We start from the raw sequence: 18,453 nt of genomic DNA, 5'->3' as shown, positions 1-18,453 counted from the left end.
AGGACCTTGAACCAAGAATACTGTATCCAGCATAATTATCATTTAAATATGATGGAGGGATTAAACAATTTCCAGACAAGCAAAAGTTGAGGGAATTTGCCTCCCACAAACCACCTCTACCGGGTATTTTAGATGGGAGCACTCCTAAGACTAAACAGATGACACCAAAGAAAGTAAAATCCCAGCAAAGAAAGCAGACCAACCAAATGCTAACTAAAGGCAAAAAATAAAACCAACTACTCACAAAAGCAGTTAGAGGAAACACAAAAGAGTACAGAATAAAACAACCAACATATAAAGAATGGAGGAGGACGAATAAGAAGGGAGAGAAATAAAGAATCAACAGACAGTGTTTATAACAGCTCAATAAGCGAGTTAAGTTAGACAGTAAGATACTAAAGAAGCTAACCTTGAACCTTTGGTAACCACAAATCTAAAGCCTGCAATTGCAGTAAGTACATATATATCAATAATCACCCTAAATGTAAGTGGACTGAATGCACCAATCAAAAGACACAGAGTAATAGAATGGATAATAAAGCAAGACCCATCTATATGCTGCTTACAAGAGACTCACCTCAAACTCAAAGACATGCATAGATTAAAAGTCAAGGGATGGAAAAAGATATTTCATGCAAACAGCTGGGAGAAAAAAGCAGGAGTTGCAGTACTAGTATCAGACAAAATAGAACTCAAAACAAAGAAAGTAACAAGAGATAAAGAAGGACATTACATAATGATAAAGGGCTCAGTCCAACAAGGGGATATAACCATTATAAACATATATGCAACCAATACAGGAGCACCAACATATGTGAAACAAATACTAACAGAATTAAAGGAGGAAATAGAATGCAGTGCATTCATTTCGGGAGACTTCAACACACCATTCACTCCAAAGGACAGATCCAGCAGACAGAAAATAAGTAAGGACATGGAGGCACTGAACAACACACTAGAAACAGATGGACCTAATAGACATCTATAGAACTCTACATTCAAAAGCAACAGTACACACATTCTTCTCAAGTGCACATGGAACATTCTCCAGAATAAACCACATACTAGACCACAAAAAGAGCCTCAGTAAATTCAAAAAGATTGAAATCCTACCAATCAACTTTTTAGACCACAAAGGAATAAAAGTAGAACTGAATTGTACAAAGAAAGCAAAACGGCCCACAAACACATGGAGGTTTAACAACATGCTCCTAAATAATCAATGGATCAAAGACCAAATTAAAATGGACATCCAGCAATATATGGAAACAAATGACAACAACAACACAAAGCCCCAACTACTGTGGGACGCAGTGAAAGCAGTCTTAAGAGGAAAGTATATAGAAATCCAGGCATATTTAAAGAAGGAAGAACAATCCCAAATGAATAGTCTAATGTCACAATTATCAAAATTGGAAAAAGAAGAACAAATGAGGCTAAAGGTCAGCAGAAGGAGGGACATAATAAAGATCAGAGAAGAAATTAATAAAATAGAGAAGAATAAAACAATAGAAAAAATCAAAGAAATCAAGACATGGTACTTCAAGAAAATAAATAAAATAGATAAGCCTCTAGCCAGACTTATTAAGAGAAAAAGAGAATCAACACCCATCAACAGAATCAGAAACAAGAAAGGAAAAATCATGATGGACCCCACAGAAATACAAAGATTTATTAGAGAATACTATGAAAACCTATATGCTAACAAGCTGGGAAACCTAGGAGAAATGGACAACTTATTAGAAAAATACAGCCTTCCAAGATTGACCCAGTAAGAAGACAGAAAATGTAAACAGACCAATTACCAGCAACAAAATTGAAGTGGTAATCAAAAAACTACCCAAGAACAAAACCCCCAGGTCAGATGGATTTACCTCGGAATTTTATCAGACATACAGAGAAGACATAATACCCATTCTCCTTAAAGTTTTCCAAAAAATAGAAGAGGGTGGAATACTCCTCAACTCATTCTATGAAGCCAACATCACCCTAATACCAAAACCAGGCAAAGACCCCACCAAAAAAGAAAATTACAAAAAAATACTCCTGATGAACATAGATGCAAAAATACTCAACAAAATATTAGCAAACCGAATTTAAAAAGACATCAAAAGGATCATACAGCATGACCAAGTGGGATTCATCTCAGGGATGGAACAATGGTACAACATTCAAAAATCCATCAACATCATCCACCACATCAACAAAAAGAAGGACAAAAACCACATGATCATCTCCATAGATGCTGAAAAAGCATTCGACAAAATTGAACATCCATTCATGATAAAAACTCTCAACAAAACGTGCATAGAGGGCAAGTACCTCAACATAATAAAGGCCATATATGATAAACACACGGCTAACATCATACTGAATAGCTAGAAGCTGAAAACTTTTCCTCTGAGTTCGGGAACAAGACAGGGATGCCCACTCTCCCCACTGTTATTCAACATAGTACTGGAGGTCCTACCCACAGCAATTAGATAAAACAAAGAAATACAAGGAATCCAAATTGGTAAAGAAGAAGTCAAACTGTCACTATTTGCAGATGACATGATATTGTACATAAAAACCCTAAAGATTCCACTCCAAAACTACTAGAACTAATATCAGAATTCAGCAAAGTTGCAGGATACAAAATTCACACACAGAAATTTGTGGCTTTCCTATACACCAACAATGAACAAATAGAAAGAGAAATCAGGAAAACAATTCCATTCACAATAGCATCAAAAAGAATAAAACACCTAGGAATAAACCTAACCAAGGAAGTGAAAGACCTATACCCTGAAAACTACAGGACACTCTTAAGAGAAATTAAAGGGGACACTAACAAATGGATACTCATCCCATGCTCGTGGCTAGAAAGAATTAGTATCGTCAAAATGTCATCCTGCTCAAAACAACATACAGATTCAATGCAATCCCTGTCAAATTACCAATAGCATTCTTCAACGAACTGGAACACATAGTTCAAAAATTCATATGGAACCACCAGAGACCCCGAATAGCCTAAGCAATCCTGAGAAGGAAGAATAAAGTGGGGGGGTTCTCACTCCCCAACTTCAAGCTCTACTACAAAGCCACAGTAATCAAGACAATTTGGTACTGGCACAAGAACAGAGCCACAGACCAGTGGAACAGAACAGAGACTCCAAACATTAACCCAAACATATATGGTCAATTAATATATGATAAAGGAGGCATGGACATACAATGGGGAAATGACAGTCTCTTCAACAGATGGTTCTGGCAAAACCGGACAGCTACATGTAGGAGAATGAAACTGGATTACTGTCTAACCCTGTACACAAAAGTATATTCGAAATGGATCAAAGACCTGAATGTAAGTCATGAAACCATAAAACTCTTAGAAAAAAACATAGGTAAAAATCTCTTAGACATAAACATGAATGACTTCTGCATGAACATACCTCCCTGGGGAAGGGAAACAAAAGCAAAAATGAACAGAAGGGACTATATCACGCTAAAAAGCTTCTGTACAGCAAAGAACACCATCAATAGAACAAAAAGTTATCCTACTGTATGGGAGAATATATTTATAAATGACAGATCCGATAGAGGGTTGACATCCAAATATATAAAGAGCTCACACACCTCAACAAACAGAAAGCAAATAATCCAATAAAAAATGGGCAGAGGAGCTGAATACACAGTTCTCTAAAGAAGAAACCTAGATGGCCAACAGACACATGAAAATTTATTCCACATTGCTTGTCATCAGAGAAATGCAAATTAAAACCACAATGAGATATCACCTCACACCAGTAAGGATTGCCACCATCCAAAAGACAAACAACCACAAATGTTGGTGAGGTTGTGGAGAAAGGGGAATCATCCTACACTGTTGTTGGGAATGTTAATGAGTTAAACCACTGTGGAAAGCAGTATGGAGGTTCCTCAAATTGCTTAAAATAGAAATTCCGTTTGACCCAGGAATTCCACTTCTAGGAATTTACCCTAAGAATGCAGCAGCCCAGTTTGAAAAAGACAGATGCACCCCTATGTTTATTGCAGCACTATTTACAATAGCCAAGAAATGGAAGCAACCTAAATATCCATCAGTAGATGAATGGATAAAGAAGATGTGGTATACATACAGAATGGAATATATTCAGCCATTTGAAGAAAACAAACCCTACCATTTGCAACAACATGGATGGAGCTAGAGGGTTTTATGCTCAGTGAAATAAGCCAGGTAGAGAAAGACAAGTGCCAAATGATTTCACTCATATGTGGAGTATAAGAGCAAGGAAAAACTGAAGTAACAAAGCAGCAGCAGAATCACAGAACCCAAGAATGGACTAACAGTTACCAAAGGGAAAGGGACTGGGGAGGATGGGTGGGAAGGGAGGGATAAGGGTGGGAAAAAGAAAGGGGGCATTACAATTAGCATGTATAATGTGGTGCGGGGTATGGGGTGTGCTCTACAACACAAAGAAGATAAGTAGTGATTTTACAGCATCTTACTACGCTGATGGACAGTGACTTTGTAGGGGTATGTGGGGTGGACTTGGAGTGGGGAGCCTAGTAAACTTAATGTTCTGCACGTAATTGTAGATTAACGATACCAAAAAAATGTTGAACATAAAGAAAAGGCGTGCAAATATAGGAACGAATAGATTTAAAATAAACTCAAGCACTAACCCACGAGACAGAATATATCAATAACTAGAAATGCAGAAAGATTTAGATAGTAGAAGAATGGAAATCATCAATGAAGTAATTTTAAAAGTTTCTCAGAACTGAAGGATGTGCTTTTCTGGGTTGGAAAGATCCAAAGGACCCACTAAAATGGATGAAAAGTCATTCCATTGTGACATTTCTGAACCCTTAGGTCAAATGACACTGATTAAAAAAAAAATTCTGGAGTAATGGAACAGTGCCATCGCAATTCTGAATGAAATGATTCCACTGTAGAATTCCATATACATCCAAACTATCAGTCAACTACAACGGCATGATGTTTTCAGATATGTACTATTGCAAAAATCTACTCCTTACTTACCTTCTGTCAGGAAGCTTCTGGCCAATATGTCCTGCAAATACAAGAGTAAATAAAGAGAAAGTCATTAGAAACAGAGAAGAGGAGATCTGACATGACAATAGGGGATCCCAGATAGACTCGACGCAGAGGACTAAAGGAATCTCCAAGAGAACGAGACAGGGAGACACTGCAGGGGACATGTTCCAGCTTGGAGCACAGTGTGCCTCAGGAATAAGGACTTCTCATGGGCCGTCAGGACAACAATGCCTGCTGTGATCTGAAGGCCGAGGGCTGAGGTGAGCCTGGCTCAGGTCTGTGTCTGTAGTGGGCTTACTTTGACCATGTGCTGAAGTGCCTGCTCCCTCCTCCACGCCCAGGGCAAGAATCACCTGCTTAGACCATCTTCGGACCTTGGTCTCACCCCAGAAGTACACTGCTCCAACCTAAACCTGAGAGTGGGAGGATGGCCCTGGCGAGCCTGGGATCAGGATAGAGACCCCCACGCCACCCTCATTCCTGGCAGATGTCTCAAACCACGTTCTACTACCGACTGGTGCTACAGTGCTGCCTGGAACTCACAGCCGTGCCCCCTGATTTTTTTTCTGCAAAGCATTTGTAAATTCACAGAAGTGCTGAAGCCAGGTTGTATAGCACAAAGACCATTTTGTTGATCTTCTCCCAGAAGCCTTCATTTATGCTTAGCAATATTGTCCTGTCCTTACACAATGAAATATGTGCTTGAGCAGTGAGGTTCTTAATCACCTTGTCTTTCCATTTACACGTAAACTGTTGTCGATAAAATAATAAAATATTATGTGGAGAAAATAAGCAGCACAGAGTGATACACATTGAATCCAGATAGTGTTTACCTCAGTGAGGTAGGGATAGACAGGAGAATGAGATGAGAGAGGAAGATCCGGGGACCTCAACTTTGTGAACAATGCTTTATTCATAAACATCTAGTAAAAGACATATGACATGAGGCTAGTTAGTTAACATCTGATAAAGCTGGACTGTGAACATGCAGATGTTTATGATATTAATCTCTATTCTTGCCTGCATATTTGAAACACTGCATTGTGAAATAGAATGTATTTTAAAAATGAGTTAGAGAGAGGTTAGATTTAGAGGCTTATATGACTGTCTACAATCGATCCCTTTTTAAATGGGTCTGTGATTCTGCCCTGCTTCCAAGCAAACAATTTAGCCTACTACAGATATATGGATGATGGCAGAAAACATGAGACCCCTTGCAGAAGACAAAGGGCTTTATCGCTCATGGCACATCAAGTCACAAATGCATCATCATTATTTGCATTAATTTCTCTTGTCCCTAAGTCTCATTTGGCAGCACATACAAATTCAGATGGAAGGCCGCATGTGTCATGGGGTACATTGCAGAAGAGGAACCCTGAGCTTAGAGAACCTGAGTCTTTTTCCAATGGGAAGTAAGCATGCTTCTGTTTTGCTCTAGAGGTAGTCAGTATCTTCAAGGTTGATGGCTATGCAAGTTTCTTTTAAAACGATAGTCCAGAATAATCGTCTGCTTCTGAGATGTGCAGCAGCGTGAGAGGCCCATTGAGTATTATCTCCAGGTTTATACACTCAAATCACCCTGTGTATTCCCTTCACTACACTTATCACAATTATAATAGCATAGTGACTTGAGGGATTATTTGTTTACCATCCATTTCTTCTCTAAATAATCAGCCCCATGAGGGCAGGGACCTTTTCTGTTTTGTTCATGGCTACGTCCCCAGTGACTAGAAGTGTGCTGATGTGTAATAGAAGCACAGGAAAGGGTTTTTGAAGAACTGCTCATGCATTATTAGACTTGAGTACACTAGAGGCATAACCAGAAGAAAGGTGAATGGCTGGTTGCTGATGTCACAAGGCAAAAATTACTTTAATGATAATTCTTTACATTCATCCAGCACTTTTTATTTTATGAATCACCTTTTGTACATTATTTCATCCAAGCTTCATAATAAATCTTGAGTTGGATGAAGATGTTGAGAAACCTGTCTGAGATCAATGGACATTTTAAGTGGAAAAAAAACAACAACACAAGTCTGAAACCTTATTCTAAGCCAATACTCTTTCCTATCTTGGATAAGACCATTTTTTATCCATAACAGTTACAAGGTATGACAATGTCAAAGCAAACTAGGAGAAATATCTTTTCAATGTTTCATGTAAATGAAAAGTGAAACATTTGGGCAGGTATTTAATATACCCATTAAAGGTATCACAGTGAAGATGAATGATTAGAATTCAATTTCCATCAGACTATGAATTACAAACAGCAATGCTTTATATATTTATAAACTATGCAACATTTAAACATCATTTTATCCTTACAGAACACAGTGGAGTAGATATTATTTGTGTTTCCTTTTTAACAGATAAGAAAATTGAGCCTAGTGAAATCAGTGGAATCATACACCTATTTTTCCCATAAATTAAAATATAGAAATGTTAGAGTGAAAATATGAGGCTTTCTCATAAAGGAAATTACTTTCCCAAGATGCAGAATCCTTTTCTTCAATACCACTCACAACGGTCTATTCTAATATGTTCTGCTCTACATTAATCTCTTACTTTGGCTCATTATGTCAAATATTGTGAAATCAGGAAACTATTTCCCAAACTAAGCCAGTTCATCTAAGAAGCAGTTGGTATATAAACTCATAGAAGCAATCACATTATCTTCAGAATCTTGATTTTCTCTGGGAGTATTGAGATTTAGAGTAAAAGTAAATATTAATAATTTAGCTTTGTAATGTGCTTAAATTCACACTGTTGTCATGAGACAGGCAGTGTAGCAGATAAAGAACTACATTAGAGGAGCAGAATTTATAAATCTATATTTCATCCTTTCATCCATTTTTTTCAGTATGTGTTGCATCCAATCTCATATATATAAAGAAAACATTTCTCATTTGTACCATTTATTTTGTAGCTGTTATTTACTGCTTTGTAGGCTGATCTTTTTATATATTAAATTCTAGCCTTTCACAACCAGGATATGTTACATTAAGATATGGATTATGTCCTGTAGTTTAAAATTCTCTCTACTTCACCTCTCTGCTGTGCAGTATCAGATCCAATTCAGGTGAGTTCCTGGTGCTCTATTTCTCTCCACATTTGCAAAATTAGCCCTACTCTGTTCTCAGGGAGAATCTTACCAAGGCAAGAGTAAAGTCTTTCCAAATCAGTATTTTAGAGCTCATCCTCAAGGCTACACCAACCATGATGAGGTGCTGGCCTCCCACCCCCAATCTGGAGCACCAGAGCACCCTCATGTGCCAAACCTTACCTTCTTTTCTATTGCTGTTGTTGTGTTCCCAATCTGACAATTTTTTCAGAATCCCTCAGTCAACTCCCAGGAGAGAGGAAAGAGGCAAACTGAGCTTGGTTTTCTCGGGGAAAATGGGAAATGTAAATTACACCTCAGAGTTGTTCTGACCTGAGTCTACAGAGCTAGGTTTTCATGCTCCATCATCTGCCAGATGTTAGCTAAGGAGCTTCTCCACCAGACCTAAACTTCCAGCTCTCTGCTTGCTGGCAAAGCAGCCCCAGTGGCCTGAGAGAGTCTCCAAAGGAGAATTTCTGACTCTGTGAAGCAGATGCAAGAAGCTCTGCAGCATAGAAATAGTCAAAGTGATGTGAGGACATCTGGTCAGAGCACTTAACAGTGTCTGTCAGGGCTTTCCATAATACCAGAGGCAACTCACAGGAGAAAACAGAGGTTCCCTCCACCAACAGCCCGGGACAGTGACTGGAGATCATCCAGCAACTCCCCGCAATGGATGCAGCTAAGGTCATAAGAATAAGAGGTGGTGACATGAGCCCTGAGCTGGATGTCCTTGAGGGGAGCATGACGAAGGGAGGAAAGATATCAGAACTACAGCCCTGGGAGAGGTCTGATGAGATAGGGAGCAGCACAGGTGATAGTTCCCAAGGGCCAAAAGACAGAGGAAGAGTGGGGGGTGAGCCTTTCTGAATGTGCATGAATTACTGTGGGGCCTCCCCAGAGCTGGGAGGGAGGGATATGGGCAGGTACTCCTGCAATTCTTTGGATTAGACTTGAGTTAGAAAAACACAGTTGACGAGGTGGGTGCGGCTTGGGGAAACACAAATGACAAATTTCTTGATCTGTTCTGCTGCTCTTCTGCTGTTACTTAGTCCAAAAAGAGCTAAAGGTATTATCAGACATTAAGGGTAAAAAAAATCTACCTTTTCATTTATTATCAGTAAATCTGTTCATTTTGTTGCTTCACCTTTCCAGATCAAGAGTCCAGCTTAATTTTTCACTCATTCCTCAAACTTATGTTTGCCATTTAGGGAGATTTTTTTTTAAGTGAGAAATTAGTCTAATGTTCTCTATCCACATTGTTTCCAAGACTATGCAAAGAAATCATTTTCATGAATTCATTCCATAAACGCTTTTTGAATTGGATACCACATTAAGTGGGTAAAAAAAAAAGATGAAAAGGAAATAGTCCTTTGTTGAAAAAGAACCAACATGTGTAGGAATGATAAACATCAGATTCAGGTTAGTGGATACCTGTGCGAAAAATGAAAGGGAATGGGATTTGGAAGGAGTAAACTATATTTTTTTATATATCTTTTTTGTAATAATAAGAAAATAGAAATAAACGGAAGCTTTAGTATTTCCTTGCCTCAACCTAAACGATCACCTCGGACACTGCCCATGTCCTGTACTTCATTTGGGACATTGTGTGAAGATGCTACAGGCTTCAACTTACTGTGACAGACAAATTCAAAGCAGGAATCAACTCAGTTAAGTGATGACTGAATATGGCATAGTAAAGGATAGGAGTATTTGTATGCTTTGGGAGTTTTGGGGGAACATGCTCTCCTGTTCTGGAGTTCCAGAGCCACACTTTAGGGGATGCTGTCAACCACACACATATGGAGGGCTAGCCCGATTTTTCAGCTCCCGTTTAGGGACATGAGATGAAAGAGACATTCAGTTAATATATATTCCAACAAAGACTTTTAAGCACCCATGTATCAAACTCTGTATTTGTCAGACAACTCAGTAAAACATAGGCTATGTCCTCAAGGAGTGGATTGGTATTATAATATGATGATAATGGCTGACACGTATTGAGACTTTTGCTAATGCCTGCACTGGGTGCTAAGCACTCTGTCTGTACTATCTCATTAAGTCCAATTGAGACAGGGACGTGGATGTAGTGAGAGTAGGGTGAGGGCCTCCAGAGGGGGCAGGGTGGGATATCTGCAGTCAGAGCAATGTAACTACATACAAGGAAACCCCCCTACTAAAACTCTATGTTAAACATTAAGCTCTAGATTCATTCTTCAGTGACATCAGTTAATGTTCCCCAGATAAAGAAGAGTAGCACATGTTTTATTATGCTAATCATTTGTAACCATGTGTAAGATTCACTTTAGCATGCTGAAAGGCCCAGGCCTATGTACTGTCTTTCCTCCTTCAGATCTGACAAGGTGATTTTGCAAACTGAGCAACTAACTTAGCATGCAGACCCAGCTGTAAATGGCATGGTAAAAGGCAGGAAGAATTCCATCTTGAAGATAAGATTGCATTTTAACACCCAGGAAGTTCAAGAGGCAAGATTCTTTAGCAAGCAGACAATACCTCAGCCCACCTTGGGGGCTGGGCAGGCAGCCTTTTGATATACTCCCAGACCAAGGCTCCGGTGTCCCAGAGAGAAATCAAGGCAGGAAATTCCTTACAGTTAAGTTAATTTTTAATATTCAGGAACCACTTAACAAGTCCCCACCCTTAAGTTTCTTCATGTTCTTGAAAAATCCTCAACTGCCTATAAAACCCCCTAGACAACGCACCACTATGGACTCTCTTGTCCCCTCCTGGCGTGAGCCGGGAGCTCTGTCTGTTCATTTTATCTCTAAATAAAAGCCTGTACCTTGCTCTCCTACCTTGGCTGTTTGTGAAGCTCATTCTTCGGCTCTGCAAACAAGAACCCCAGCATCACAGTGAGGGAGGTACCATTACTATCGTCAAAGTATAGGTGAAGAAACCAAAGCCTCCAGACTAAGTCGCCCAGTTAACTAAGATCAGAACCCAGGATTTGCTGAGTATAAAATCTATACCTTACCATTAAAGTACATGGCAAAAATAAATGGAAAACTTTCTATGGGAATCTAGAAGAAGAAATTACTAGCTTTAGCTACAGAATTCAATGTGGGCTTCATGGAAAAAAAGGGATAATTGGACCAAATTTTAAAAGACAGGTAGCAAAGAAATGCCAGAAAGGGCTCCAACAGAGGCATGAGAGAGCATGATGTGTAAGTAAATAGCTTTGTGTGTTTCAGTGACCTGTGCATTTAGGGCAATGGCAGAGGTGGGTTTGGTGAGGTGTGTATGAGCCAAATTATGAAAGACAGCACATTCAGGAGGGAGGAGGAATTAACAAATGAGTTTCTTCCAGAATTCCTTGGCACCTCTAGAATGTCAGGCTTCTACAAGGGGGTTTACTTGTGTGGATCTTTACAAATACAGCTGAGTTAATAGGACACACTCAACTACAAGGAGCCAAAAGTTAAGGCAATAATTTGATTTAGAAAGACAATGACTTTTAAAACATACATGAAGCTTGACACTTTGCTGTTGCCTTAAAGGACATTTTTCAAAACCAGTTGTGTTCATTGATCATGAGAGAGTAACAACCAACCAAATATTAGTTGTCTAATACTGGTAGTTTTTCTTAGGAGTGAGGTAATCCATATTTTTAAGCTATAGTTATTTGTTTTCCAGTGCATAGATTAAATAATATGGTGTTATAGAAGTCTGCATCTGCTGTAACTACTTAGTGGTCAGTCATTAATATCTAGTGAATATTTATAATTTTATTATACAGTATATGATCGAGATATATATTACATATCTTACATATGAGTATGTGTGGATGTATATATATAATACATGCATATGTGTATATGCATATATACATACATATAATCATATAAGGAAAGAACATGAGTCTGATCAGGACCCTTAATGTGTAATATCGACTAGATGTGTAATTTTTGTCAAGTCATTTAATTTATCTAAGGTTCTACTTACCTGTGAAATGAGAGGCTTACACTAGATGGATTCTAAGATTTTGATCTATGAAATGAGGGAACCTGTGACTTTGACAAGCTTAAAATTAGTTGAGGACATGGAGCACATCCACAGGAAAACAGACTAAGCCCACAAGTAATTTAAAAACAAACCCTACAGAAGGAAGAATTTTTTAAAAAATCAGAGTTTGGGTAGTTAATTGGGAAGGTCAATATTATACCACTAAGAAATAGAGAAAAGGTGAGTTTAGAAGTCAAATGAGAAAAGGGTAGAAATTCTAACTTAGTAGGTGGAATTGTTTTGGGGGAGGAATATTTTATTTATTTCTCTACATCATAAAATAAGTGATTATCAAGAATACCAGTACATTTCTACTTGAAGTTATATAATGGTCATTCAATTTTTATACCACCTATTTTGTGCACTGGCTTGAAATCTTCCCAGAGTTCCTAGGTTTCATGAATTCTCTAACTCCTTTTAGCTGTATCTAGAAGGTGGTATAGGGAAGTTTTTGAAAGGATTATCAGAAATTATGCATAATTGCTGGCTGTGTCACTATGGGGAGCCACATGTAAATATCACCAAGGTTACTATTATAAACAGTCTGATTCAAATTATTGCAAAACATTACCAGATTTGGGTGAGGTTTCTAGAGGAAAAGAGCAGCCAATCAGTCAAGCAATAACATTTACTGAGTACCCAACGTGTATGAGTTATTGATATTAGGTGTTGCTAAGTAAACAGAAACCGAAAAGCAGAAGAAAAAAACCCCCCAGAAATAATGTTGATGCACAGCAGGTGGTGGCGAATAAAACTGATGGGATGAGAAAGTACTGGTTTTATTTGAGGGAGAGTGCCTAGGCTTTAGAGAGAGATTTGAGGAGGAAAGAATATGGAATACAGAATAAGATGGCCTGGGGTCTGAACCCAACTTAGTCACTTAAGTGCAGTCTTGGACAAATATTTAGCCTCAGTTTTCTTCTGTAAAATGTGTATAAGTTTTATAAATACCTTACTTCTTGAAGTTGCAGTGAGAAATCAGTGTAGCAAGGACTTATAAACTGAAAAACAGAAAACATGTTATTTATTGGCATCCAGTGAGGTCCTTGGACAAACTGTGTGGTTTATTCTCTATTATGCCGTCTCTGCAGCATTTATCCTCCACAGACACCGACTTTTTCACCGCATGTGTCAGCAAGTTTTCCCTTCCTTGACTATGAGCTGTTCAATAGCACGGATTCTGTGTGCTTTTCATCCAGAAGAAACAATGATTCACACACTGTGAGCACCCAGTAAATTGGTTAGTAATAGCGTTTTGCATATGAAAAGTTATTTGAACTTTTTAAGGGACTCTCACGTGACACATTCAGGTGTCAAATTCATCTCGCTAATTTCTGATATGTCATTGTTTCAAAGTTGTCAAGAGCTTCTCACTTTCTACTAAATAAAAACTTAAAAAACTTTTTTTAAATGAGCTATATGTAATTGATATATAACATTGTATTCGTTTAGGTGATTAAAGTTTTCACTCCTATCTAAACCCTAAGGCCTTGCTACTCAAAGTGTGGGCTCCAGACCCGTAGAACTGGTGCCACCTAGGAGCTTTTAGAAAAGCAGATTCTCCAGCGCCATCCCAGACCTACTAAATGAGCAACTGCATCGTAACAAGATTTCTAGCCCATTCATATACACATCTTTAGTTTCTAGCTAAACTTGAAGTTTTAAAGGTAAGATTCCAAGATTTTGCAAATAAAAGTAATGGATGTCCAATAAAACTTGAAAACAATGAATAATTTTTTAGTATATCTCAAATGCTTCAGGGGACGTATTTCAACTTAAAATATATATTGTTTACCTGAAGTTCAAATTTTACTGGACTCTGTGATTTAATCTGGCAGTCCTCCGCAGAGTAAGATCTATGTCGCACATAAATTTGAATTCCCCTGCAATAGTAGAGTGCCTTCCTCAACTGCTCAGTATTGTGTTTGTTTAAGGAATAGTCAGTTGGCCTCTTTGAGAACAGAGGTTTCTCTGGTTTTGGCTTAACATTGTACATCCTCAAAGACCAACACAGTACCCTGCACACAATAAAGGGCCAATTAACGTCTCTTTAATGAAAGAATGAGTATGTCAAGAGCAATTTTCAGTTAAGGGACTTGGTTGTGTAACATTTTAATGAAAGCCTGAATATTTTTCTAGTAATTAAAAAAAAAAAGTTTAAAGAGCCTCTATTCGTACACTTTTTCACATTTTAGCTGGTAGTGTTCAGGGCTTGATGGGAACATAATCGAGGGCTCAGAATGTACTCCGTCGCAGACCGAGTCAATACGGTCGTCGGAGAGCAGATTCCCACACTCAGGATTCTGGCGTGCCCGCAGCGGACAGCAGGCGACACCTCCCCCTTCCCGGGGCAACGAGGCGCCCGCGCACGCGCACAGCAGCGCTCCCGCCCCCAGAGTCCGGCGGAGGGAGGCGGGGCTCCCGGGGCGCGTGCGCGGCGGCCTCGGCTGCGGGCCCCTCCCCCGGCGGGGGCGCGTGGCGCCGAGTACCGTCCGGAAAGGGGGAAGTCAGGAGGCCGCCGCCGCCGTTTGTCGCCAGGAGGAAAATGGCGGATCTGGAGGAGCGGTTTTCTGATGAGGAGAAGGTAAGAGCCGCGGGGGCGGCGGAGCCTGTCTGCCCGGAGCCGGCAGAGCCCCGGCGCATCTGCCCGGAGCGGGGCCGGGGAAGGGCACTGGTCTGCGCGCTCAGCCGCCCTTCCTCTCTCTGCTGCGCCCTAGTGCCTGCCCCTGTCAGCCACCCGAGGCCCCGCGCGGGGGCAGCTCTGCCGCCTGCTCGCTCCGCTCCTTGTAGCGTGTGTGCCCCAAAAATAGGAGGTGGAAGCCGGGCGGCGGCGCCTGGCGCAGCGGGCGGGGCAGGGGGCGGCGAGCGCGGCGGCCGCCGGGGACCCGGTCCCTCCGCCTGGCAGCGGGGCCCTGCGCCGAGTGTGGGGACTGCGAAGCGCTCTGGTCGGCCTGCGAGCGGCCCAAGGGCAGGGCTCAGCCCCAAGGCCTGGCTGGGGAGTGTAGCCGGGTGGGGGTTAAGAAGGCGAAAGTCGCTTGGAAAGCAGGTCTTCACTTCTCCCAGAAGCAGAATTCTTCTTTTCCTGTTTCTCTGTACTTTTTTCCTTGCCCGTGAAAGTCTCTCTTCTCCTTTTTTTTTTGGCTTAAGCCGTACGCTTTGCATGTCCCGTGTTCCGTGCGAGGTAGCAGAGTTGCTCACAGAAAGCTCCCCCCACCCCATAGTTGTTTCCAGCCCAGGTTGTCAGCAGCCCCCCTGAGGGCCGATTTGGTGGCGCCCCGCTGTCCTGCTTGGACTTCTTCCGGAGGAGGGAGATTGTGTGGCTGCTTTCACTGTATCTTAGATGATGTGACAGCATTGGAACCAAGTGAACGACTTAAATTCTCAGGCATTTAAAATAAGAAACCTCATCATTGAACTACTTGTCTCTTAATCGCAGTTTTCGTTTGGGTGTGAGGCCCCATTCCCCAGTACAGGGGAGGGGACCCTACTTATTTTGAGTATTTCCTGGAGTGAACCTTGACGTTTCTCAGACTCAGAAGTAACTGACATATTCTGAATGAGATAGTTACAGCTTTTGATGTGTCCACACTTAATTTAACAACGTTCATGTTTTAAGAGTTCTAAAACAGTACTGTGAAACAGAAACACACCGTGGTGTTTAAGAAATCCTAATGGAAGCCTGAGGATATTTTCAGCTGGAATTCTGCTCCAAGTGTCTTTATATTCTGTCTTTTTGCACCGAAATATTCTGTCACCTTCCTCATGTGAATGTGTGGGTCTCATCTTCAATTTTGGAAATGCTTTTCTCTGCTGTTGGGTGAAGGTGATAATAAAACGACACAATTGGGAGAGCAATAGGGTCGCTCCACGATCCCTAATTCGCGGACCTGGGAGGCAGATCCCGTATACACAAAAGTTGGTGTGCAGTATTCACACGTGTAATATTGGTAAATAACCATGAGTTAGTAACTGAAAATGTACACAGGCTCACACGCACATTCAAAATTAAGTAGTGCCAAAAAGTTTTTAAAAGAATGTTATGTTTTTATTTTACCGTTTTGAAGTGGTGATTAAGTAGCTCAAGTGGCTAGAAATCAAGTTGAACGAGTACTCAGTGTTCGCCTTAGTATAGACCTGTAATGTCTTGTAAAGGCCTAAAGTAGCAAAGTTTTTTCAAAATTAGATGACAAGATTCCTTATTATCTGGCACTCCCAGGGTACTAAGTGGGGAGGAGAGTGTCTTACTCTCTAAGCTTGCCCAACACATTTTAAGGGTAGATGAATGAAAATTCTACTTTGAAGGAATTTTATGTTTTTGTTTTTAGGCCGAGTTTTTGTAAGACTTTTCTGTAGACATTTACATAGAGATTTCATTGCTATGTCTAGTAATTTAAGAAAAATACTGACCAAACTTTTGGGTTAAATTGTCATCTTAGTTATCTTAATGTTCTTCTCATCTTTTGGGAGGAGGACGTTAGATATGGGATTAGAAAGGATTTAAAGGTGACATTATTAATTTAGTATTTAAATCATATTACTCTTTCTCCCACCTTGTTTGTAATTTTCAAAAATAAGCTTTTAATACCTGTAAGTTTTTGGAATTTCACTATTGATTGCAGATCTAAGGAAGGGGAAGCTCTTGAGAATTATGTAGTACTATATGCTTCACATATGCCTGGCTCAGTTAGACAATACATAAGTTAATTTGTTGTAAGTTGGGGTAGGTTTTATTACCATTTGAGGGATAAGTAAAATAAGGTTTCAAAAGCTTTAATTCACCCAAAGACATATAAGTAGAAAGTGGCAAAGGTGGTATTTAAACCCGAGTTTGGCTCCTATGTGATGCTCTTGTGACAATAAACCAACTTAACAGTTGAAGATAGGAACTCTCCGAGTTTATCTCCTTGTTTTTAAATTGTTGATAGCTTATTTTGAAAAAGAAACAGTAGTTCCTTTGTTTTTAATAAAAATTTTAAATACCAAACATTAAATAGTGTTGGGTTCTAAATTCAGTCAGTGTTTTGTTTTAGACCAAAGTTTATTATTGTTTAACACATTAAGTTTTTTTTATTAAGATATTATTGATATGCACTCTTATGAAGGCTTCACATGAAAAAACAATGTGGTTACTACATTTACCCATATTATTGAGTGCCCACCCATACCCCAATGCAGTCACTGTCCATCAGTGTTGTAAGATGCCACAGATTCACTATTTGCCTTCTCTGTTAACACATTTAAGTTTTATGCAACTCGTATAGTTTCATATATGCCCTAAAGTAGAAAGCATTTTAGAAATTAATGTAGATATCTTTGATTTTTAAAATCATGTATGTACAACTGCTTTTTGAGGACACCACTATGAAATTTAATAAGCTTTTCACCTTTGGCCACTGGTTTAATAGGAAACAAAATTATCTGAAGAAGCACAATGAAGTTCTTTAAAGTTACTCATTTCCTGAGTTTTTTACATAGTTTTTTACATAGTTAAAATAGTAAGCAAGTAACTATTATGCCAAACTGTACTGAACGGAGTTTTTTACATAGTTACAGAAACTCTAGGCCAAACAGAGTTCAAGTTTTCTATCCTGGGTCAGCTGCATTATACAGTAAAGCCTTTTTGTGAATTTGAAGGTATATAAACTTGTGGTAAAAGGCTCAAATGAGAAAAATCATTCCCAGACCCCTGTCTAGGTGAAAAATCCAGGAAGTCACCCCAAGCTCCAGCAAAAAGACTCTTCATTATTGGTTGGAAAGGAGTGTTTTTCCCGGTCACTCCTTCCAACTTCCCCTAACGATTAGAGTGATCCACTCCTGTAGCTTTAATTCTAGTATCTTTGTAGATATGTCTCGAGTACATAGTTGTGCTCTAACTTCTTTTTTGAGCACTGGTCATACATTTTTATCTGATGGTCCTTTTCCCAGGAGACAAAGAGATGTGTTCAAATGAAACCTGATGAAAGTCAGTTCATAGACCCCCTCCCCTTACACCTACACAAAAAGGGGCAGAAATCTGTCTCATCCTGCACATTTTTCTCTTTATTTCTCTATTCCCATGATTCCAGTCATCCACTATGAGGTTTTAAACCTCAGCTTTATTTTTTTTCTCCTTGTGCTTTGTACCTTAAAATCAGTTTCTGCGTCTCGTCACTTCCGTCATCAAAATGTGTCATACACAAGTAATTTATTTGAGAAGTTAATTCATTTATATTATTTAGTTTATAACCTCTTAGTTGTCCAGACTGTTGTTATTTGTGTTATTAACTACTGTTGTTTAGTAACAAAA

At 39.6% G+C, this 18,453-nt stretch overlaps 1 protein-coding gene across 1 annotated transcript in view; it reads right to left on the bottom strand.

Annotated features, from left to right (window-relative positions):
- Window positions 1-14,163, bottom strand: part of LOC118925052 (transcription initiation factor TFIID subunit 1-like) — a gene marked incomplete at its 3' end in the record, with an annotated part of 89,490 nt that extends 75,327 nt beyond the window's left edge. The window contains 2 exon segments of the mRNA XM_057496750.1: window positions 5,030-5,060; window positions 13,963-14,163. Coding sequence (XP_057352733.1) covers window positions 5,030-5,060; window positions 13,963-14,163 — 232 coding nt within the window.
- Between the last annotated feature and the right edge of the window lie 4,290 nt (window positions 14,164-18,453).

The sequence above is a fragment of the Manis pentadactyla genome, unplaced genomic scaffold (assembly GCF_030020395.1).
Source record: "Manis pentadactyla isolate mManPen7 unplaced genomic scaffold, mManPen7.hap1 scaffold_382, whole genome shotgun sequence".
Classification (NCBI taxonomy): domain Eukaryota; kingdom Metazoa; phylum Chordata; class Mammalia; order Pholidota; family Manidae; genus Manis; species Manis pentadactyla.
Note: the sequence above shows the minus strand (reverse complement) of the source record. Positions and strands in the feature narration are given on the sequence as shown.